At 33.8% G+C, this 26,008-nt stretch overlaps 1 protein-coding gene across 1 annotated transcript in view; it reads right to left on the bottom strand.

Moving 5' to 3' along the window:
• Positions 1 to 7,928: 7,928 nt before the first annotated feature.
• Positions 7,929 to 26,008, bottom strand: part of SEMA3A (semaphorin 3A) — a 233,688-nt gene continuing 215,608 nt past the window's right edge. Inside the window, exons 16-17 of the mRNA XM_004602145.2 lie at positions 13,711 to 13,853; positions 7,929 to 12,008 (exon numbers count right to left, since the gene is read on the bottom strand). Of these exons, the coding sequence (XP_004602202.1) occupies positions 11,553 to 12,008; positions 13,711 to 13,853 (599 nt within the window). The 3' untranslated portion in view covers positions 7,929 to 11,552. The remainder of the gene's footprint in view (positions 12,009 to 13,710; positions 13,854 to 26,008) is intronic.

Below are 26,008 nucleotides of genomic sequence, written 5' to 3'. Positions count from 1 at the left end.
TTCTATCTACCCTTTTGACATAAAGAAGTGTTATTCTCTATTTTTAGATGGACTGAGGTCCAGGGAAGTTAAAAAATTTCAAAAATATTCATAAATTAAAGGGTCAAGGGTGATGAGCAGAGCAGTTTTGCACAGTGCCAAGACCACTTGATTTTCTATCATGCTTTACAATAGAGATAATCCCTGCTAATTAAATTAGCCTATATAGATTTCCTAATCCATTTAAGATAATTCCCCTGTCTCTCCACATGATATCTTTCCTTAAAATAGCAATTTTTCTTCATAGTAGCCTAAGTGCCCAGGAATAATAATGCATTAGAATTTTATTTCTGGCACATCTGCTTGTGAGAATAAGGCATTTACTTATTTTATTTTCTTTATTTATTAATTTCACTTACCCAGGTCCCCAGGCTAAGAACACTTGTGTCTTCTCAGAATGGGGAAGGGCAGTCACCCCCACACTCCCTCACCACCATCTCCCTCCCCCAGTTCCTGAAGCCTCAGAAATAATGCCCATTTCCTCAACCACCACTAAGTCAACTCATTTCCTCAGACCATAGATCCTGAAGTCTTTGTACTGCTGGGATACCTCCTATTTCCTCAATACTGAAATTCCAGGAAAGGCACACTAAATTAGATGGGAAAATAATATTGAAGTCAACTAAACTCAAAAACGCACAGAAGGACCAAATGTGATGGCCACTTAGTACCTATATTGCAAACCATAACACCCGAAAGAAAAAGGAGAGTAAAGGGAAATGTGCCTGCCACAGAGGTAGGCGAGATGAGGTGGGGGTGGTGGAAGAGATACTGGGAACATTGGTGGTGGAGAATGGGCACTGGTGGAGGAATGGGTACTCAATCATTGTATGACTGAAACGTAATCATGAAAGTTTATGTCTTTAAAAAAAACACAGAAGACTTAATTGGCAAGAAATAGCTTAATAAATTCTAAGGTAAACAATAACCCTGTGATTAGCTATAACAAATTTCACATAAAACATTTGATTTTTATATCTATCAATTTTAATATTGAGGCTTTGTTATCTAATCAGCTTCAACTCTAGAATTGTATGAAGAATTGTGGCTTTTGTATACATTAAAATAAATTTAAAATTAAAAAATAAAAACAGGGGTTTGATTTGTTATATTAATTAAAGTAATGCAAATATAGTGCTTAATAAAGAAGAGTATGTTGTAAACATTTAATATTACTAACTTCATTATGTTTTCCCTCTTGGAGAGCCTGGTAAGCTATCGAGAGTATCCCGCCTGCATGGCAGAGCCTGGCAAGCTACCCATGGACTATTCGATATGCCAAAGACAGTAACAAGTCATCTCACAGTGGAGACGTTACTGGTGCCTGCTCGAGTAAATCGATGAGCAATGGGACGACAGTGCTACAGTGCTACAGTGCTTCATTATGTTTAACTAGGAAAGGTATTGTTATACTCAACAGCAATTGCCATGCTGCCTCTGTGTTTCCCTTTCTTTTTTTATTGTGCTAAAAAATCAGAGAAAATTCTTATTCACCTTTCAAAACCAAAGATAGATTGCATCTGGTGTTTAAGGTATACCAGTCACACAAAAAATAAATGAAAATATGCTTAATTTTTCAAACTGTGCTCTATTTTATTCTAATATCCTGAAGTTCAAGTTTCTTGTCTATCTAGTCACTTATTTATTTGGCATCCCAAGTGGTGCTAGGATGGCTCGTGATCTTGGTCAGTGAGAACAGTAGTTCAATACTCTGGCCGCACCCTTCTTTAAACTTGATTGTAAACACATGCAAGTAAGACCTCCATCATTTCTTCATCTCTGGTTAATGAGTGAAACAGACCTGGAGACATTAGTAAGTTGCAGTGAAATATAGGTGATAGATGTGTAATTGGCAAGAATATTAGAATGTTCAAGATAGATTGTTAAGTAGAAAAAAAGATAAAAAGATGTGCCAGATGCTCCAAAGAGTTGAGGAAAATCATAAAAAATAAAATCTAATTTTAAAAAGAATGAGAAAGAAATGATGATATTATACTGGCTTTCAAAACACAAATTTGCTTTGTTTTGTTATGGTGTCATCATGAAGATTTAGAAGTGATATAAAGAGACAATACCAATTTTTTTTTTTACTGGAAACTGCTCTTTCAAAGAGCATAGGCTTATAATAATGCAGAGATATTTTGTAGAACTTTATGATGTTGATCTAGTTTATAAGATGTATTTTAATCAAATGTCACACAGCAGAATACCATATGGTGTAGCAGAAGTGACACAACTGGTTATGAGAGACATCCAGTGAAAAGTGGTTATCTTAATCTATGCTTAATACATAATCTTAGATTTAAAAATAATCTCCAAAAGTGGTTCAGATGATGTAATAAAAATTTAGAAAACGGACTTTATGGGGGCTCTTTGTTAAATTGATAGTTGACTGGATCTAGGTACTTCTTTCCAAAGCAAGTTGTTTCTCCTACAGTTCATTTCCACCAGATGAAGTACTGCTCTCTTAACAGGTGGGGCTGAAAACAAAGCAAGTGGCCAACTAAGAACTTAGAATTCAAAAAATACTATACAGACTATTACAAAAGTCTCAAGTTTTATGTTATTATCTTTTAACCTGATTCTTTGAAATGAAATAATCTATACATATGTATCAAGAAAAATATTAATTTTTGACGAGTCAAAATTATGTATAATAAATGATTTTATATATCATTTATAAAGAAGAACCTGAAGAGAATTTCTCTGGCATTTACTAACAGTGTACTAAAGTTTTATGTAGTAGGAAGTAGTAAAATTTATTTAGTTAATTATTTTTATTATTTGGCCACACTCACATGTGCTCAGAGTTTACTCCTGGTGCTATACTCAGGATACTTCTGGTGGTGCTTGGGGGAATGTAAATAATATCAGGGTTTGAGTCTAGATTGACTGTGTCCAAGGCAAATGCTTATAAAATCTATCTCTCCAGCCCTCAAAGAATTATAAACTAATGAAAAGTACTGAAAACTTGATCTTTCTATTATATGAAATTTTACTAAAACAAAAAATCAATTTTGTTCACAAATTTTATAGTTGATTATTGAAAAAATAAAATGTATTCAGAAAGTATTCATTTAAAATTGTAAATAAGACAATTCCATTTTTTCACTTATGGGGGAATTTCATAAACTTTAAATTACTTTCATAAGACTTTTTTCTTGGTCACATATTAAAGTGAAAAACCTTATTTTATAAAGAATTAATGCTAGTTGACTCATTTAAAGTGTATAATATAAATGTTCTCTTGTTTTCTATTATAGTTTTCCTTAGGGGAAGTGAAATATAAACATTTTGATTCAGGTATTTTTCCTTAGGGGAAGTGAAGTATAAACATTGATTCAAGTATTATCTTTGCTTTATGCATCATCCATATTAGTATTTCATGTTACCAAGTACCCAATTTAATAATTTTCCTTAAATAATATTGCAGTGATAATATATTAAAAGTATACTAAATACTACATGTTGTAATAAAAATATTATTTTCTAATAGAATCAAATAAGGATTTGATTACAAACAGATTATAATCTTGGATATTAATTTCTGAAGTCATTCTTAAAATAAACCAGCTATGTCTTTTCCTTAAAAGGGAAGATTAAAAATTGGTCATATAAGGAAGATCAAATAAGGTCATGAAAATATTTTGAACATTAAAAGCAATATAAACATTAAATATTACTATTACAAGGAGAAAAACTTTAGTAAGCCTTTATTTTTCTTTTAGTAAGCCTTTATTATTTCTGGTTATTTTTATTTTATCTACTACTATATATATTTAATTAGATTGTAATATAATTCAACATATTGTAAAGCTTTTTGCTCTAAGGTTAAATACACTGATAACATAATTTTTTGTGTATATATAAAATTTTTCTTTAATCAAGATTTATAGTAATGAAAATAAAATATCAGATACACTATAATTTAATCAACATCACCAAGGAAAATATAGTTTGAGAAATGGAACAGTATTCATTTGTGGGACATTAAAAAAAATAAAAACATAGTATGAAACAGTAGAACAGTAGAAACACGGACAGGAGGACTGGTCCATGATTGCAAGACTACCTCAGGTTCTGGGGAAAGAACACAGGTAGGATAGAGAAGGAACCACTATGGTAATAATAATTGGAAATGATCAGTCTGGATAAGAACTGCATGATGAAAGTATGTAAAGGAACAGAGAGAGAGAGGGGGGGGAGGGGAGGAAGCAGGGGGGAGGGAGGGAGAGGGAGAGAGAATGAGAAAAGAAAAATGCCTGCCATAGAGGCAGGCTGCAGGTGAGCAGTGGGGCTTGGGGTGTGGGAATTGGGTTCATTGGTGGTAGGAAATGTACACTGGTAGGGACGGGTATTGGAACACAATCTGACTGAAATCTGAGCATGAACAGCTTTGTATCTGTGTATCTCATGGAGCCTCAATTAAAAATAAATAAATTAAATAAATAAAAAATAGAGCAGAATTGAAACTGTAACAAATTATATTCCAATCTTCACTGGGAGAAACAAGGTATCACTTCTTGAATGATTAGGGAATTTTGTATTTTTAATATTTGCTATTGTATGTACTTTAAAATCTAGAAGAGATTAGAAATTGAGTTCTTCTTAATATTACTGACGAGACTACTGTTTATGTCAAAATTAGTAATCCTGGGCTGATTATTTACTAATACCTTTCAAAATTAATATATTTGATAATTGTTGAAATTCAATATTTTCTTTTCCATATGGATACCAGTTTTTTTAATGCTGTCCAATATCACAAATTAATAATTTAAATTTCTTTGTGAACTCTGTGAAATATAATCAGTTTCAACAAATAAACTATTAAAGTAAAAAATTATACAAAGAAGTGAAGTGCAATGTTTCCAAAATGGTGACTGTCACTGTCACTGTCATCCCGTTGCTGCTCATTGATTTGTTTGAGCGGGCACCGGTAATGTCTCTCATTGTGAGACTTATTGTTACTGTTTTTTTTGCATATCCAATACACCACAGGTAGCTTGCCAGGCTCTGCCGAGTGGGTGAGATACTCTCAGTAGCTTGCTGGGCTCTCTGAGAAAGGGAGGGGCGGAGGAATTGAACAAGGGTTGGCTGCATGAAAGGCTACCCCTGTGCTATCGTTCCAGCCCATCCAAAATTGGTAGGTGTCAAAAATACAAATTTAAAGCAAGTATGCTAATTTGAATAAAAATTCAAGAATTTATTAAATGGCATATAGAGAACTATACTGATTTATGATATATGTAAGAAATATAAAACATTGCATAAAAGCACAAAAATATACAAAAATATACAAGAATGAAATTATCTTTTTGAAAGATACAGGTAGAACTCTTAAACATTGGGGTGAAATTTGGCCTGAGACATAGGGCAGCAGGTAAGATGCTTGCCTTGCAAGCAAATCCCTGTCACTGCAAATGGTTCCCTAAGTCCTGCCAGAAGTAATTCCTGGGTGCAGAGAAAGCAGTTAGCCTTGAGAACACTGGGTGTGACCAAAAAAAAAGAAAAAATATTAGAGGTAATTTTTTTAAAAAATCCTAAACTGTAGAATTTATTTTTGTTCAGACCCAAAATTTTGTCTACAAAGTTTGTAGACTTAGGCATCAATAGAGCAATCAAAAAGTAAGAACTGGGCTACACAAGTGTACTTTAAAATTCATTTAGTTGAAGTCTAATGTTAGTGAGATTTACAAAGAAAGGAGAAAAGTTGAGAACAAAATTTACTGAAACTATGATGACTTGAACACATTTATGAAAGCTTTCATATAGATACTGTGCTAATATAGTATACCTACAAGTATATAATTTAGGTTAAGAGTAATAAAATATATTCTTTCATTATCTGAGAGAAAAATGACAGTTTTATATAATTTTATTATAAAAATTGGCAAATTCAAGATGTAATTACAACTTTTTTGTTTTGGTTTTGTTGGGGGGCATCTGCAGCAATGCTTAGAGCTTTCATTCTGGCTCTACACTCAAGGATCACTCTTGGCTGGGCTCAGGGAATCATATATGGCGCCTGAGATCAAATCCAGCTTGGCCTTGTGCAAGGCAAGCACCCTACCTACTATACTATTGCTCTGGACCAAGGCTTCCTTAGTTTTTTTTTTAAACAAAAAGAGTTAAAATTTGCAAGTCTTTGTTCATTACACACCATTAGTCAGTGGAGTATTTTGTTTATATTATTCATTTCACAAATATGGGTTCCTATTTTTAATCTTGTCGTTGAAGAAAATTGTTTGTGAGACACCTTGCTAATTAACTGAGGCTGAGCAGCTTATGTGAGTGAGAGAATGATCTTGGTAGATATTGTAAGAGGAACCTGAAATTGAACTGTGGTAGCATGATGGGGATCAATGTTATTAAGTCACTTTCTCCCAACCATTGGTTTGTGGAATTACAGATTCCACATAAAGCTTGGTGTGGAACTAGAAAGGGATTGTGAGCACAGAATTAGTTTGACAATGGTTATATCAGTGCTATGGCTCCAGCTGAATGAGTAAAGATAGAAGGGATCAAAAGTATGGTGTAAAAAATGGAGAGCAAAAGGAGTGGAGGCAAAGAAAGTGAGATCATGTGCCAGCAGTGAAAATGTAGGCTAGAGAGATCAGGAAATGAAAATTCATGAAAAAAAAAAAGAATAAATGTATCCCCTTGGATTTGTAGAAGTGGGGCATTTTGCTTTTCTTTACTAATCCTAAATTCAATCTGTTTGGAACACTAGTTTCCATAGTACAGATAGTAGGGTGTTTGCACTGCACATGGTTGACCCGGGTTCGATATTCCCAGCACCCCATATGGTGCCATGAGGCTGCCATGAATAAGTACTGAGTGGAGAATCGATAATAATACCTATTTGGGGACCACACCCAGCTACACAAAAGCAACCAAGGAAACAAAAACATGACTTCTTTCTCTTCATTTATGTTTCTTTTGTCCAGGTTGCCCTTCTTTTAACCTTATCTTGAAAAAAAGACTCATTTAAATTTCAATTCACATCTTGTTTGTCACTTATTTTATGAACTTTTTTTTTTCAAAATCTCTTTCCTCAGATTAAGCCTTTTATTTTTTCATTGTGGCTATTGCACCTTTATGGCGCATTTTCACCTTGCACTTAAACAAGGTTAATCTCATGCTTCCCAACAGTGACTTTATTCATTTTATTTTACAAAGCACCATGCTAGGCATGGGCGGCTGTGGTAAATAAGACACAAACATTGCCCTCAAGAAACATACAATATAGAAAGGCAGAGAGGTTATAAGAGTAGAAATTAATTTCTCTGTGAAAAGTGTGTTGATAAGACAAAAATTATACCCAAGACACAGATTTAGCACAGAGAGGGTGGTTAGCTTCATCTAGGGTTCTGAGAAACAGGCAAGACTTTTCATTTTAGGTGATGGGAAATTGTGCCAGCACCTGTTTCCTTTATCGACCTATGAACTATTTAGGACAGAAGTAAGGTTCACTCATCTTTGAAGCCTCATCACCTAACCGAGCCTTATTCATAGTAGATTTAAAAAATATATTGTAATTGAAATGTAAGCAAACAGGTAGAGGTTTAGTTCTAGAGGGTAGAACATCTGAAAGCTAATCTCTTTGCTTTTTTAAAAAAAATCGTCTCTTTAGTTCATTAATTTTGATTTGGTACCTCTGTTTCTACTTGTGTGTGCCCTCATGTTTGAAATGAAAATGAAACTGTTTTGGTCAGTTATCTTGGCTGTGAATATTGCCATAGTACATGAAAGACACCATTTATGTGACTTCATTTTCTCTTTAGTTTATAGGATGTCTTAAAATATTCATTTAAATAAGGTATATTTAATTAATATAGGAGAATTGTTGAATAATGAAATAAATAGAATTTTGGAAATTATTTAAAAATGATATTTTTATGGAAACATGCATTTTTCAGACATTAACATTGACTATAAGTAATTATTACAAACAAATAAAAAGCATGGATGTCTTTGGCCTTAGGTCAGTTTATACCTAATACATTATTACAGAAAAACGTGACATTGAATCCTACTTGCTAAATGTGTCTGAAGCCACAGAATTTTAAGATTTCCAATAAAGTAAATGCAGCCATATTTAAAAATGAATTCATAAAACAACAATTTCAAAATGTTAATTCATGTCTCTATATTAGTCAATAGCTTGCTTATAACCAATATTGCAATTTCAGTAACAACCACTGAAAATATTTAGATATCCTGAATAGACTCAAACTGATTATGACAATGACATAATATAGAATTTTATCCCCTTATTAATTTTCTTAGGTATAACATAAAGAGAGTATTTAACTTAAAGGGCTATAATTTCATACTATCACCATAAATATAGAACCCAGTTTACATATAACTACAATGAAGAAATCTGTTAGCTGATTATCTAGCAATCTGCCTCTGTTTCCCACCAGTTTCTAAAGATATGTTCCTTGGGATCATGTGCTACAGGGAACAGTAAAGACATCTGAATTCAAATATTTTAAAGAAAGGTGTATTTAGCAACTGAATACATGCTAGAATGAATAATTTACAGCAGCAGTTTCATTACATTTTTTTCTCCAGTTCTTTAGTTCCCATCTGAAATGCAATGAATAAATACAGATATGGGACATACTTATTACCTGGTCAAAAAAACCCCATGCTCTTTGAATTGACAAACACCTTCTGCCCTAAAATAGCACATAAACCACCTTGTCACCTGTGTAGAAAAATTTTGCATTTTAAGATGATATTGATCATACTGAAATGGAGTACCTATAAAAATTGCATTTTACACTGTTCTTCCACTTCTTTTCAAAATTATTTACATCTCTTTGATTAATGTGTAGGTAGCAAAAATATTAAACACATACCATTGAAAAAATCACCAAATAATACATAAAAAGTAGCATTAAGTGTGCATTTACATGCATTTACATTTTACATTTGATTTCACTAGGCCAGAATTTCTCTGCTGCCATATACCTTTATTCCTACCTTAAGATTGCTGTCATAATTTGCTTATGGTCACATGAGTCTCATAACAAAGTTTCAACTCTGATGATACATGCATATGCCATAGTCTATTGGAACTAAATAAAATGGGATGTTAATTATTTTTCGTGCAACCTCTCCCCTTTCAAACCATATTGGCAGAAGTTTATGACTGTAATAACTTATTACCTGCAAGTCATATCAATCATTATTTTTGAAAATATAGACCTGATCATTTATAAAAACATGCTACTAGATCATTTCTTTACCTTTCTCTTAAAGTCTAGACTCTCTATTGGTATTTCATAATGTCAAATAAAATGCATTCCAATATTAAAAGGCAGTCTTGAAGTTATACAATCTCTATGCCTTTAAATATTTTATTTTCAGGATCAGTAAGAAGAAATACAATAATTCCATTATCACAAATATATTTCAAATGCAATTTTAGAATGAAATGCAACACTGAATTTTAGTAGTTAATATATTCTATGAAAATAAAAGAAAGACTTATTTTTTGGAGCACTCTGTTCTTTGATTCATATGTCAAACAATTTATTTTTTCTCTACAGGAGTGTGCCCTTCAAATAGTTTAACATTTAAGCTACCATTTAAGAATGTGCTTCAAAAAGTAACACCACACCAATCAATGGAGCCTAAAATTAAATGTAATATATTTTAGGCTTTCATTTGTAACAATTTGTAATGTCAACAAATTGTTTATTCAAAAATAATCATTAGAACTGAAACATGAGCTTCCATCTGTGAAATATTTCAGCTGATCAAGTATTTTTTAATTCACTGTAGTCTGAGGTGAGAAAATAATGCTTAATTCTGAGTTAATTAGAATCTCAAGATAGCTAGCGATAGAAATTCAGTGCTGTTTTATTAATTAGCAATAGATGTTACTTAGTACTTTTGTGCATAATGAAGAACCTAGGAAGGGATTTTTGGAAAGGTGAGTGCAGTGCAAGAGAAATTATTGTGATGTTAAAGATTTTATACATCCTGGAATCTTGGAGTCAATGATTCTCAAAGAATCATCTTAGGACAGCAGAGGCAAACCCTCAACTAATGACCTTTGACCTTACTTCTTAAAATTGCTGCCAGAAAAACAAAAGGTTTATATGTTCTGAATGTGAGTTGTTTCCTGGGAAATAGCATAAAAGTCATTTTTGATGACATAAGAAGAGTCATGTGTTCTCTCATAAAGAAGAGTCATGTATTCTTTGATAAGACAGATAATTGCTTTAAAAAGTAGGATAAAAGTAAAATGATATGGAGTTGGCAACTTTTTCAGATGCTTTGTATATTATTGATCTGTCTTTGAAAAAATTAAGTGAAGCAGATGTGATTCCAATGGAATCATGAGAGAGTTTTTATGTCTCAACTATGCAGGGATCAAAGCACAGAACTGAGACATTTCTATTAACACTATTTCTTAAAGACAATGCTTATTATTTCCATTAAATGTCCATTTTGTTCTCTTCATTGATCCATTAGTAACCAAAAAACTCATTTATCAAATCAGCTTTGTTTTTTTCCCTTTTATTCCAGTCAAATGCTCTGTTTTTGTCTAAATAATACGTGGGTTAAAATTAATTTAGATAATACTTAAGTAAGGGGATATGTTACTTGTTTGAATTCCTCAGAAATAAGGAATAATTTAAATTCATGTTTTAGGAATTAGCTGTTACTGATGTTGATATATCTCTAAAACAATTTTGGCTGTCCCTCATGTAGAACTGAAAACAAAATGTTGGGGGAAAAAGCAGCACACAACTGGAAACTTTAAAACAAGAACTACATAGCACGATAGTTGTAAGACAAAAAAACCTATTCTAGCTTAGAAAAGAGCTAATATTTTACTGCATATTTGTCATGGTACATTTAAATTATAGTTTTAATAAAATACATATTTAGATCAAAGCTGAAAGAAGACATCAGTAGTAGATCAGTGTATTCCATTTTTCTTCTGGATGATGGATGGTTTATGTTTTTTTATATTTCCACAGACCATTTCAGTCAGTATCATTTTACTCCTCCAGTACATATAAACATGAGTGCCGGTAGACAAATAATATCCTTGAATCCAACAACCTTTTGGAATATTCATCAGCTTAGTAAATCCATGCAGTTTATTTTAATCTTTTAGTTCAATGAAATGGCCTTGCTGATGCAGTGTTTCTTCTTTTGATGGCAATATGGTAAATGACATTTTTATTTCTCAGGCAAAAACAAAAGTGAAACCTGTACAATGAAATCTCATAGGAAAAATTAAGTCTGCTAAAGCGAACATCTGAGTTCACCTGACCTCTATTAGGTGTTGGTATTAGGAAGAAAAGCCTGGTAGATTAGTTACTCATGGACTCAATTTATAATTGGTGGAACTCAGTTGCATTACCCACCATTGTAAACATCCACATAATGCCATGAAAAAGATTCATGTATATTGCATTTTTTCCAGTTATTGTCTAGGCAAGTTTCTGCTTGTTTGAGGTTTCTAGAGGTAAAGCAGCTCAGACACTCCTGGGTGCCCTCTCAAATTCGTGGGTCCTCCTGTTTCTACCTTTCTTGTTTTCTTGTAAGTGCTTCCATTTGTTACTGTTCCCTTGGGCATGTCCTGGCCTTTGCCGACGTTGTTTTCGGTCCCTTTTCCACACTTGTTCACAGAACTCATCCATAGTGTTTAGGTTGGGATGGTTGATAAGCTGCATGAAGTCTCTGTACCAGACCTTCTGGCTAGGGGTCATGCTGTTGGATAATTCTTTGGTTTTAGAGCCATCTCCATCATCATCTTTATGAAGAAGTTCTTCCAAATGCTCCGTGTCAATGACTTCTAGGGTCACTTTAAGAAGAGTTTGCATGAATCCGTGTTCCACAGCATGACAGAGGTAATTGCCTGAATTCTTCTGCTGCAGACTGCGAAGCAGAAGTCCTTGTTCTGTCCTGATAATATGGTCATCCACTCTGATCTAGAAGGAGAAAATAAGGTAATTGAAAACATGCATTTTATTTATTTATTTATTTTTTTGCTTTTTGGGTCACACCCAGCGATGCTCAGGGGTTACTCCTGGCTTTGCACTCAGGAATTACTCCTGGCAGTGCTTGGGAGACCATATGGGATGCCGGGGATGGAACCCGGGTCAGCCGGGTGCAAGGCAAAAGCCCTACCCGCTGTGCTATCGCTCCGGCCCAAAAAACATGCATTTTAAAAAAAGAAATGCAAGACCTAAAACTGTTTCAACAAAAACTTTAAATGTGTGTTGAGGGACATCAGAGATTAGTAATAAGTTTAGCTTAAGAATGATAGTCGCATTCTTTTTTTAATCAGAAACGTTATATTTTCTGTGAATTATTTTTAAGAGACACTGCCAAGTATTGATCATTTCTATTTTTTATTTATTTTTGATGTATTTTATCTTACTTGGTCTTTCCAGCTAGTTCTAGGGCTTATTGTGCTGAGAGATCACTTCTGGTGGGCCTTGTGGGGACATATGGGCTACTGGGGATCGAACCCAAGTTGGCTCATGCAAGGCAAGCACTTTACCCACTGAACTATCTGTAGGACCCCTAAATGTCTCTTCAATATGTTTTTCCAGTTTAATAGTTAGAGCACTCAAGAAAATGGGAGTAAAGGGAAAATACGTGATTTTACAAATGTAAAATTTAATTGAAAATAGTGGAATTGAAAATGTAAAGCCATAGTACTAAAAAATAATGCAGCATTTGAAGGTCTTATAATAAAATTTGAAAAATTAGCAGTTTAACATCAGATGTCAGCAGTTTAACATCAGAAAAATCTGTTTGCCTACATAATTATTATTAATTTTTTAGATATTACAAATGACATAACAAGATGTTGTATTGATAGTATCTAAAATATCTAGCTCCAATTTTATTTGAAATAGTTTCCATTAGAAATCTCTGAAATCTGCAGGACATTTCATACATACAACTCTGACAATTATAGGGTGTAATTGCTTATTTAAAGATTTTCTAAGTAAAAAAGATAATGGGAGTACTTTTACCTTTGCAATCAGATTACACATGTAAAATTGTCAACAGGTAAAACATTCTGCAAATCATGCACATAGTCTGGTTAACCTTATTTAATACTGTTAAAATATATTAAAGACTTAGATGTTCACTGAAGTTTTCTGTGTATAATTTTTCTAATTATAGAGAAAAAGAGAATGTGTCATTTGGTTTATTTAAGAGTTCATACTGAAATCTCAAATTTTTTTACTCAAAATTTACTACTCTTCTTCCTTAATTTTCCTCTTTACTTTAGAAGGATATTACTAGAATAAGGCCATCATTAAGAAATTAGTATGAGTTGAACAAAAGTAAAATTAGTGTAAGGATATTATTCTTTTATACACAAACACTGATTACATAAATTGCTTTGTAGATAACCAAGCAAGGAAAAATAATGCCATAAAATAAATCTCTAAAAAGCTTATGGGATAAAACTCTTACCACTTCACTAATTTTTTCTTTTTTATCTCATAGCAAAAACCAATGATATTTGGGTTTTTCAATGAGTGAGCTCTTGATGAGTTCAGAAAAGGGTAAAAAAATTACAGTACTTCCCAAAGCCTTTTGGAGTTAATCAGTAAATCATTTAACGGTATATATAACACAGATATGATCCAGTTAATTTTATTCCTATACCTCTTCTTTTCGCTCTTCATTTCGCCTCTGGAATTGCCAATACACCAGGGCTCGCTGTGATTTTGGACTGCATTCCAGGAATGTGCTACTATTTTCTACTCCATAGATGATTCTTTCTTCAAGGCTGTGGCCATGGTGATTATCTGGCCGGTGATGAAGAAATAAATTGAGAAAATGTTAGAGAAGCAAACTCAAATTTCTGAAGTATCTATTTGAAATTTTAGGAGATCAATTTCTTGCCAAGTTGGAAGTCTTTCCAAATTGATTGAGGATGGCAGAAATGTCAGGGATGTAAAATTTCAGAAACCAAATGCTTACCTAAATAGATGAATTCATTTGGTATGAATTATATAAAGCATATGCAGAAATTTGTCCACCAGAAAATAGCATTACACTAACAAAATCAGTCATGTATGCAATATAACCCTATATCATTATATACTATGATAACATTCTTCAAGAAATTATTTTCACTATAAAACTCCATACTCTGGCTAATGGGGCCAGCTCACGTTGTATTTTAACAGAAGAGTTACTCAACTAGGCTTTTGGAAATAAGAGCCTGTTCATGGGAAATAATTTAGACTCTTTTTCCTTTGTTTCCCAGTTATAAAATTAAAAACACCAACCAATAATATTTATTCAGTATTCTATAAAGGTATATTTTATTAAGTTTATAATTCTCACCAACAATCTTTAGATAATTCACAAATTTATTCTGAGCAATTGGTGCATAATGTTTGGAATCACTCAGGAGAGAGATGTAAAAGTTTAATGCAATGTGGTTTCAATTGTCCTTATTTTAAAATGACACATCTTTTATTTTCAGGAATCAGGTTAAAGAACACGGCAAGAGTATATAATAAAATGCAGTAATCAAAAAACCTGCTTCCTGATTAAGTTTCTATTATCTTACCCTTTATGTAACCTTCTTCAATGTGGTAAATGAAACACAGTTAAGGATCAAAAGTATGAAACAGGGAGTCTAAGTCTAAAACTCATTTTAAGAAAAAAACTCTTTATTATCTTGTATAATCCTGTTTCCTTTATGATATCCTGTACAATCTGGAACTCATTAAATTAATTTAGAAAATAATAAATATATTTTCACATGAACAGAGGGATGACATGTAGACAGAAAATATTTTTTCTCTCTTCTTCAAACTCAGTTTGACTTTTAATTTAAAAACATGGAATTCCCCCCTCCACCCATCATTTTGGCAATACTGTGACAGTTTTACTCTTGTTATAATCAACCGAGTGCTTTTGTCTGTCATAGACAATAAGCTTTGCTCTCATGACATTTAAACTTTCGGCAAATCCTTCTTGGATCCAATTCTCATATACAACCAACCTATCACCTTTATCCCTTATTCTCACTCTTGCTACAGTTGACCTTTTTCCTACATTAGCTCTACTCTAGGGAAGTCAAACTTAATGCCTTTTCCTTTATTGTATAGGTGTGAAATAAAACTTTTCAAATAGGTGGAAGTATCTGTCTCTTCTTATTTAAAAGATAAATCTCTGAGAATTACGTTTTTTAAAAAACCTAGTTGAGAGCAATCTAAATAAACAGATTCCAGGTATTACTTTCATATAAGAAAGACATCCCTTTATGTGTTACTATCTACATTGACTATAGAAACATTTTTACTGAAATAATTAAGACAAACTTTGAATTGAATAGATGTGGCACGTTTTGCCTGGCTCGTTTAGAAGAACTCTGCTATTCTTAATATCGATTAATTGAAACTCTGTGTCCAATAAAATTATGAAAATCTTCTTTAATTCAGGAACAAATGAGAATAATTAGACTTACTTCTCACAGAGGTCAATATAATTACTCTGAACACATATTTTTTTATGATATGTGGTTTAAATGTAGCTTCTTGAGAAATCAATCCTTTTACTTGGAATGTAATTTGGTCTTTAAAGTTAGAAAATTGACAACAGGACACAAAAAGAAATAAAAGGAAACAAATACCCTGAATGAAATAAATGTAGGTACAGAAGAATAAATATTGTATTATTAAGGTTGGAGAGGGGTTGGAACGATAGCGCAGCACATAAGAAGTTCACCTTGCACGCGGCCGACCCGAGTTCGATTTCTCTGCCCCTCTTTGAGAGCCCGGCAAGCTACTGAGAGTATCTCACCTGCAAGGCAGAGCTTGGCAAGCTGCCCGTGGCATATTCGATATGCCAAAAACAGTAACAAGTCTCACAATGGAGACGTTACTGGTGATTGCTTGAGCAAATTGATGAGCAACAGGATGACAGTGACAGTGACAGTGAGGTTGGAGAGATAGTACAGGGGATTAAGTGCTTGCTTTTAAAATGACCTATCCCACTAATAATTCAAGTACTACACATTGTCCCCTGAGTACTACCAGGTATGATACCTGAGCATATAACTCGAGTATCCCCTAAGCACTGTTAGGAATGGACCACAAAACATACATCAAACTACATATACATATAATGATGTGTATGTAGCTACAAAAACATATATCAGACTCATATATAAAAAAAACCCTGAGTTTGATCTCCTCAGCACTTCATGGCTTCCTGAGCACTGCCAGGTATGGCTGAATGGTCTCTGAGTACACTTCATGTCTAAAACATTAAAAAAACAGGCAATACTAATATTAAGGTATTATAGCATATGACATGTTAACAGAAATGAATCTGCTGGATTTACAAAGAAAAATTACGGTGATTCATGCACAGCTATATGTCATTTGTCCCAGGCAACTTTTCTAATGCAGAAATTTATGTTAATAAGTTATTTTTCTATCACCTCTCTAGGTGTGCATGCTGTGTATGTGTAACAACCCATGTACAATTTTTCCATCTTAATTTCTCAACACTGGAAAAAAATATAGATTTCCAAAAGCATTTTGAAAAAAAGATTAGAATGCACTTAATAAACATTCAGCTATTTTTCTGATCCTTCATTTATTAATGTTTAAGTCAATTTTATACAACATAATTAACATAGAGGTATAATAACAATATACTCCTCTCCTTTATTCCTTCCTCTCTTCTTCCCACCTTCAAATGTTTGTTTGACTCTGTCCTTCACTAACACTCAAAATTTCAAAGAGGAAACACATTTTTATTTTATCTTTTGAAATTATTGTTTCATTTTTTTTCCTTGGATATCAAAATTCCTATCATATGGCCATTTTAATAGGTCAAATAGTGTTACATCAGAATGACAGCACAGTTTAAAAATTCTATATATCCTGCCCATAATATAATTTTATATAATATATAATTCATATAACTATGTTCAATATTATATCTAAAATATTTATTTAAATACATAAATTTATATTATCCAATACAATTCAAAAACTCAACTAGAAAATGTTGATAATTCAAGAATTCCTGAATAATATGGGTTTTTGCACATTCAGATTAGATATAAACTACAATTTCCCATTGAATTAAATCAGTTGATCTGACAGAAGTTTTTATCACTGTCTTACTATTCTCACAATATAAACTATATTTCTTTTAATTTATTGGGGGAGTCTCCTACGTGGTGTTTAGGGACCCAGGGACTGGAGGGCATGAGGATGCTGTGCTGGTCAGACCTTACAGTGTTGCGAATTGCCAGGTGCTATCCTAGTGGTGCGCTAGGGTTACACCCAGTAGCACTAGGAGACCCCCGGGAATGCATCTGGTAATGCTCTCCTGACCATCTGATGCTGGAGATTAAATTGGTATCGGCCACATGCAAGGCTTCTATCTAGAGCCTTTTCCTCCTCTCTGCTTTGTGAGAATTGATATTATTGGGTTTTGTATGACAACGTCACTCTCAAGTATGTCAAGGGAGATTTTTAGCAATAGTAGATTTACTCACTCTGTGATTTGCTCAATTCAACAACATTGTCTTATACTGTTTACTATGTTGCATTGTTGTTTCTGTGTTAATGTTTGGGCGATTTTACTTCTAGTCTTCATTTTTAGGAATTATTGATACATAGAGCAGCTGACTTTTTTAATGACTTAATGACTAATCAGTTAATTATCATCTTTGTATTAGTTAAAAAAAATGGATCAGTTTACGTTTTATAACTTCTTGATAAATAGTTGCAACACCTGATTTTGTTCTCTCAATAGAATTGCTTCATTGTGCGATATTATTATATTCGTCTTACCTTTAATTAATAAATCTCAAATTTTCTTAATTATATGCAACCAGCTACTAATTATAAATAACCTATTATTTTTATCCTTTTAAAATGTCCCTTTTGTTATTGTCAAAACATATCTATATAAAATGATATAATAATGTTCAAGCATAATGATAATCACATATGTATGAGGTTATGTTTTTATTTTATCCTTTTGATACATTCAAACATTAATTCTGACTTAAGTTTCTTTATTGAGAATTCATACTAAGACAAATTATGAATTTCTTACAAACATGAACCAACTCCTCTATCAGCATCACTATAATTATTTCTCCTGTACTTCTGAAAAGTCTTTTATCAACCTTATTAAAGCATATGTAGTACAATTTGTTATAATAATTTGTTGTCTGGTAATTTTCCTTCACCATATGTGTTCTCTAAACGACACAGAATAGTAATAAACCACAGTTTAATACTTGCTGAGTAACATACACAGGTAACTACATTGCATTTTAAAACTGAAATATTATGCAATTATAATCCACAAATCAGTTATTAAAGTATATTATTAAAAGATTAGTCTATAAAAGGGGATTTCAAACCTGATTATGATAGAATAAACTATAGAATCTAAAAGTGTTAAGTTTTATTGTTATAAAAGTTGAGGTATGCTAGGAGATTATCACATTTACTGCAGTAAATCACATTTACTGCAACATAATATGAGAACAGAGGGAGATTTGGAAATATTATGGATATATTATCATATGTCTAAGTGGTGCTCATACCGGTGATGAATATTGTAGACTTCCAGAAAGAAATAAATATTATTTTAATACAATATTAAGTGTGGCTTGTACTCAGAAAACAACTGATAGGATATAAACTTTTACCCAGAAAATTACAAGTAGACAAAAAGGGTTCAGGGGGCTGGAGCGATAGCACAGCGGGTAGGGCGTTTGCCTTGCACACGGCCAACCCGGGTTCGATCCCCGGCATCCCATATGGTCCCCCAAGCACCGCCAGGAGTAATTCCTGAGTGCAGAGCCAGGAGTAACCCCTGAGCATCGCTGGGTGTGACCCAAAAAGCAAAAAAAAAAAAAAAGGGTTCAGTTGTTAAATTGGCAAAATGATTTTTCAAGTGTAGAATAATCTGAGCAGTTAAGAGAGAAAAAATTGAGAGCAACAAACATTGAAATTATTTGAATATCGCCACAGTGTTTTAGTGACACAATGATGCAGCTGTTAATGACATGAAATAATGTTTTTAAGGAAGTAATTTTCAATTAATCATTTCCTCTTTTAGTGGGTAATTTATGGAAATGAAACAAGGCTAATAAACCAGAAGGATGGGAGGAAAGAAATAAGTTAAATAAATTGCTTCCTTTTGTAACAACAAGAAGTCATGATATCCATCATTTAGCCAGAAATATCATGTTGCTAAAGAGCTTATTTAATATTTGATTCTGGTCCAATATAATAGAAACAGAAGGCATCACATTTCAACTTTCCATTTATTTAATGTTCCACTTTAACCCCATAAATGTCTCACAAGATTGAAATATTAATGATGTAAGAATCTTAGGAAATTTCATTTCACATAGAAGAGAAAGATGGGGATTAGGCAGTGAACATAACTTATTAAGCTCTTTTGTTTATTATCCCCTTATGTTATTTCCATTTATGTTAGTAAAAGTTGAATTTAATAATGAATTTGAAGTAAGACAATTTGGAGGAAGAACTAATACTTGCAAATTCTTTTAAACATTTAGCAAGTAAAATAAGCTACATAAAGTTGAGCTACATAAAGAGAAATCTAATTCCACTATCACATTGTAATGATATATGATGTACTGTTTATATTTTATATTGATATTTACATTTACATTTTCATTATTTTTCAACTTAGATCAAATAAAGGAGACATGTTTGCTATCAACTCTTTGATATAGAAAATTCTAGGTGTGCATTTTTTTTTGGTCACACCCAGCAATGCACAGGGTTTAGTCCTGGCTCATGCACTCAGGAATTATTCCTGGTGGTGCTGGGGGACCATATGGGATCCTGGGAATCGAACCCAGGTCAGCTGCGTACAAGGCAAACGCCCTACCCGCTGTGCTATTGCTCCAGCCCCTAGGTGTGCATTTCTTATGTATAAACTTAACTTTCCTTGCCTAATTTTATGATTTTCTCAAGGAATTCAACAGACTCTGTCAATAAAGCAACAAATTTGACTTAAAAGATATGATTTATCTGTAAGGAACAATAGGTAAAAGAGGTATTTCCTGAATAATAACAACACTTAGGAAGATATAAAATAAAGTTTTAGAGAGGATATAAAATAAAGTTAACTAAATAATTAAGACAAAAATGTATCATTTATTCTTAACTTCATCATTCTTATTATGGTGTGACTTGGGAGATATTAATAGGAATTAGGGCACATGCTTTGCATACATACAATTCTGGTTCTATCCCTAGCACCACCTGACCCCTAGTCAGATAAGTATCACATTCATTGTAACTCTACCAACAAATTTTTAAAAATATGGAATATATACATATGGTAAAATATACATAATTATATATATTCATATATATACACACATATGTAGTAGTGGACATAAATTTTATTATAAGCTAATCTATGTACTAAAGATAATAGAGATAGTGCCAATTTATAAAGAAAATGATTACAATGTTTCTTCACTGTTTTTGTGAAAGTTTTTGAAATAAAATTTCATTTTCAGGCATTTTGAAATGTATATACATACGTTTAAAACCATGTGCCAAGAAAAAAGAATACCCAATTAATATATGCTTAGAGAAATTTAAACTAACAATTATTTTCTCAACCTGCTAAAAATTTAAATTATAAACCGCTTATTTTATGATCTAAATTAAGATGTTTTTGGTGGTTGAAAATAATTGAATTGTAGCACTGTCATCCCATTGTTCATCGATTTGCTGGAGCAGGCACCAGTAACGTCTCCATTGTGAGACTTGTCGTTACTGTTTTTGGCATATCGAATATACCATGGGAGCTTGCTAGGCTCTGCTGTGTGGGCAGGATACTCTCAGTAACTTGCTGGGCTCTCCGAGAGGGATGGAGGAATTGAACCCGGGTTGGCTGCGTGCAAGGCTAACACCCTACCTACTGTGAAAATAATTATTAACTGAAATATAGCATTTACAGAGGCTAAAATGATAGTATAGTGGTTAGGTCAATTGCCTTGCACTTGGCAACCTAAATTTGACCTGAGCATCCCTTATGGTCCCCTGAGTACTGACAGGAGTGATTCCTGAGAGCAGAACCAGGAGTAACCTGGTTCTGACCATTGCCCAATATGGTCCACTGCCCTGAAACCTGAATAAGGCTATACTAATCTATAATGATGTATTAAAAATCTTAATATAATAATACCTGTGGCATATTCGATATGCCAAAAACAGTAACAACAAGTCTCACAATGGAGATGTTACTGGTGCCTGCTCAAGCAAATCAATGAACAACGGGATGACAGTACTACAGTGCTACACCGTAATAATATCAATGTTTCATGAGGTAAATGATGCAGTCATTTAGTTAAATTTAACAGTGTTTACTATCTTGTGATCTCAGAGCTGCTATGCTTCTCAGTATAAAATGGGCTTCTGAAATTCAGTTACATAAAATGCAACACCCATATGAAGATGCCTACTCCTAAATTATTTAGTCTATATTAATATCTTCTTCTTCATGATTTTATGTAAAATGTGTTATATCAAAAATGTACATATACTCTATATCCCAGAATAAAATAAGTATGTGTTTGTATGCATGTATGTATGTATGTATCCATCCATCTATCCATCCATCTATCTATCTATCTATCTATCTATCTATCTATCTATCTATCTATCTATCTATATGCCAAAAACAGTAACAAATCATAATCAGATAGATAGATAGAGTGTGGCTTTTGGGGGTCACACTTATTAAGTAAAGAGCTTACTTTTGACTCTGTGCTCAGGCATCACTTCTGGTAGTGCTCAATGGACCATAAATAGTGTTATGCAAGGCAAGCAAATCCTGCACTGTATTATCTTTCTTAAAAGAAAATTTGGGTCACACCTAGTGGAACTCAAGTTTTGCTCCTGGCTCTGCACTAAGGAATTACTCCTAGCAGTGCTCGGAGAACTATATGGGGTGCAAGGGGATCGAGGCTGGGTCGGCTGTGTGTAAGGCAAATGCCCTGACTGCTGAACTATAGCTCCAGCCTACCCACTCTATTATCTTTTAAGCACTAAAACACAGGAATTTTGTACATTATAATAGGAGATAAAAAAAATCATATACTGAAAGAGTAACCTTCCATGAATAAGAATTGGAATATCATCATATTTTATGAATTCCACGTATGTTTTGGAATATAAAAATGATTTATATAAAAAGTTTTGAGTTATATCAGTTAAATTATATGTGTATAAATAGTTGGCTGACCTCTGATGACATGTTTTAAAACTATAAGGGGTAGGAGAGATAGTACAGTGGGTAGGGTGCTTGCCTTGCCTTAGTTCTACTAGAAATGATCTCTGATCAGAGCTGGGAGTAAGTTCTGAGCACAATCAGGTCTAACCCCAAAATTCACTGACACTGTCACTGTCATCCCATTGCTCATCGATTTTCTCGAGTGGGCACCAGTAACATCTCCTTTTTGAGACTTGTTACTGTTTCTGGCATATCAAATACACCACAGGTAGCTTGCCAGGTCCTGCCACTGGGGCAAGATAATCTCAGTAGCTTGCTGGGATCTCTGAGACAGGCAGAGACCACCAAATTAACACACAAAAAAAGTAGTTACTAAAACCAAAAAAAAGTAGTTACTAAAACACTAAAAGTATAATAAATATCCAGAGTAGCACAGAATATTTCAAATGTTTTCTTATTCAAACTGTGTGCACATTCCTCCCATATATAATATGAATGATTTGATTATATGCCTAAGGGGATATGAGAAGACTACTGGGCTGACCGTCTTTAGTGGAATGGTTTTCACAGAGTTTAAATTTTTTTCAAAGAAAGAACTACACAATTCTATCCTTTGTTGGGTGCATACTTTTTTACATTTTAGAAACTTTGATGTTAGAATGTGTTTTACAGGTGCTCATAATCAGAATTGAAATTGATTTTTTTCAGAAATAATTTGTTCTACAGTCTCCTGAAATTCCACTGACCTGATAACTCTTTAGCATTAATCTGAGGTCCTTTGGTTCACCCTTTGATCCTATCTTCTTTCCTTCCTTCCTTCTTACCTCCCTCCTTTCCACCCTTCTTTCATCCTTCTCTCCCTCCCTCTTTCCCTCCTGTTCTCCCACCTTCCTCCCACCCTCCCTCCCTTCGCTCTCTTTCATTCTTTTTTTGGGGAGGGGCACACTCTGTAATACTCAGGGGTTACTCCTGGCCCTGCAGTCAGGAATTACTACTACTGGTGCTCAGGGGATCATATGGGGATGCCAGTGATGAAAACTGCTGACTGCATGCAAGGCAAGTGCTCTACCCATCTACCCAGTTTCCTATTGCTCTGGAACCCAGTGCGTTTTTCATCCCTTTCCACCATTCGTGACATGGGTGGAAGAGACAAATTTCTCTGCTATATTCTGCATGCACATTTATGCACTTTACATTAATAGTGAAATTTATGATGCTCTACTCAATGCTGAGCTCATCAATTAGATATTCAATAATGAGAAGTTTTATTTTTATTTTTCTTCACTGTATCATTGTATCACTGTCATCCCGTTGTTCATCAATTTACTCCAGTGGGCACCAGTAACGTCTCTATTCCACCCAGCCCTGAGATTTTAGCAGCCTTTCATTATTCCTCTTTCCCAATGATTGGAGGCTCTTTCAGGGTCAGGGGAATGAGACCTATCGTTACTGATTTTGGCATATTGAATACGCCACAGGTAGCTTCCAGGCTCTGCCTGTGCAGGCGGGATACTCTTGGTAGCTTGCCGGGCTCTCTGAGAGGTATATATATATATATATATATATATACATATATATATATATAATATACCTTGAGTTTCCCTCCCTACCCCAAGCAAAACCCCACCAGCCGAAGACCTCCAAAACCCAGCCACAGCCATGCTTAAGACCCCTCTCCACGTGTTTGGATTAGCCTCATGCATGAAGGAAACAGCAGAGGAACCCAGATGTGCGGGACCCGGGGCTGAGATATCCAAGCCTGCTCAAATGGGGACGGGGCCTCTCCCACCCAGATCCCCCATTTTCCAGTAGCTAGGTGGCCACACCCAGAAACTGGTGTACTGTGTAATCCCATCAATGGCTAACATCCAGAGACTATAAAACCAAGCTCCCAAAAGCAACATCTTGTAACCTAGTTCTCCCTCTCGGAGAACATGGAAACTGAGAGTTTCCTGCCCGGATGTGAGAGTCTGACAGGCTCCTTGTGGTGTATTCATATGCCAAAACCAGTAACAATGATGGGTCTCATTCCCCTAACCATGAAAGAGCCTTCAATGCGGTACCATTGGGAAGGATGAGTAATGAGAGGCTTCTAAAATCTCAGGGCTAGAACGAATGGAGATGTTACTGAGACCACTTGAGAAAATCAATGATCAATGGGATGATGATGATGATGATGATCATGATATATATAAATATATATTTCTCTCTATGATTTCTATTTTATTTTTATTTTTCTTAGTAGTAAATAAAGTATAGTACAATGTATAAGCAAAGACATCTTTATATAAAGACATTAAATCTTACTAAAGCTTTGGGCTTAATAAAATTTAATAATCAACGTATGTCAGGAGTTTTTAAGGTTAATATTCTCATTTGTAAGACTTTGAAAGTTTTGAAACTGCTGATATTTACACTGGATTTTTTACACGTAGTGCATTGCAGCATTATCCACAGTGGCCAAGATTTGGAAACAACTCATGTGTCCTAGAACCGATGAGTGGATAAATAAACTGGTGTATACTATAGAATACCACTCAGCTATAAGAAAAATACTTAATTCTGTTATTCACTGCAATATGAATGGAATCAGATGGTATCAAGTTAAGTGAAGTCAGACTGAGGGATAGGGACAAGAAGAGTTGTCTCTCTCATATGTGAACTGTAAAGAAACAAAGTAGAGAAATAATACATGATCAATTCTAAAATAACCCCAAAAGTCAGCCTACATAACTGAGTATACCAATGGAGTGGGGTGCGTTGCAAAGGATCTAGACACACTGACGGAGGGATGCTGACTGATGATTATGGAGGTGGTATAATAGTGAAACCTTGTATGCCGGAGACTATTATTATCAATATTGTAAATCACTAAGACTTATATGGTGATATGACAATAATGATTTTCAGGGCGTAGCAAAGCACAGAACCAATTAGTATATTCTAAAATGCTAACATTATAGTCGTGAGGGTTATAAAGATGACAATACCAAAGATATTGCTTGAAACTTTGGTAATATTTTGATGTTGACCCAGGCATTACTTAAGATGAGCTAGTTGAGGAGGTAATTAATAACAGTGAAATCCATGAATGCTTAACAGTGGGATGATAGAGACTAAATTTATGTAGAACAATCAAGAGAACTACTAGGAAATATAATTCAATGATATCAACAAGCTAGTTTTTAATGCATTGAAATATAGAAAGATACAAAAACTCAAGATAATTGATTCTTTTCAATGTTGTTACTTTGTTGTGTGCGTGCTTTTTTTTTCCCATCCCTCTGATTATGTCTATCAGAGAATGGCTCATTCTGTTTAGAAAGAAAAGGGAATGGAAGTCATTTAAAGATAAATTGACTCAGCTAGCAGCGCACTATCATTTATTAATTTATTATCTTACTTTCTAAAATGTTAGTGACTATGAAATGACCAAGCTATTCATGACTGGGTTTCAACATATAATGGTTCAACACTGATGCTTTTCATGAATGTGGTCAGACAAGCTCCAATTTTGCACACAATAGTTATTTTGTGAGAAAGAGAACATAATTGGAAACAATTGGAGATTTCTTTTAGCCTATTATATGAAGTGTGAGTGGGAAGACAAAACTTGCCAGCACATCTGTATATAGAGTTTCATACTAAAGGCTCCCCTGATAAAGGGCCATGCATGAGGGAG

Source organism: Sorex araneus, chromosome 1 (assembly GCF_027595985.1).
Source record: "Sorex araneus isolate mSorAra2 chromosome 1, mSorAra2.pri, whole genome shotgun sequence".
NCBI classification, from domain to species: domain Eukaryota; kingdom Metazoa; phylum Chordata; class Mammalia; order Eulipotyphla; family Soricidae; genus Sorex; species Sorex araneus.
The sequence above is the reverse complement of the archived record's forward strand: the minus strand, read 5'-3'. Positions and strand labels throughout refer to the sequence as shown.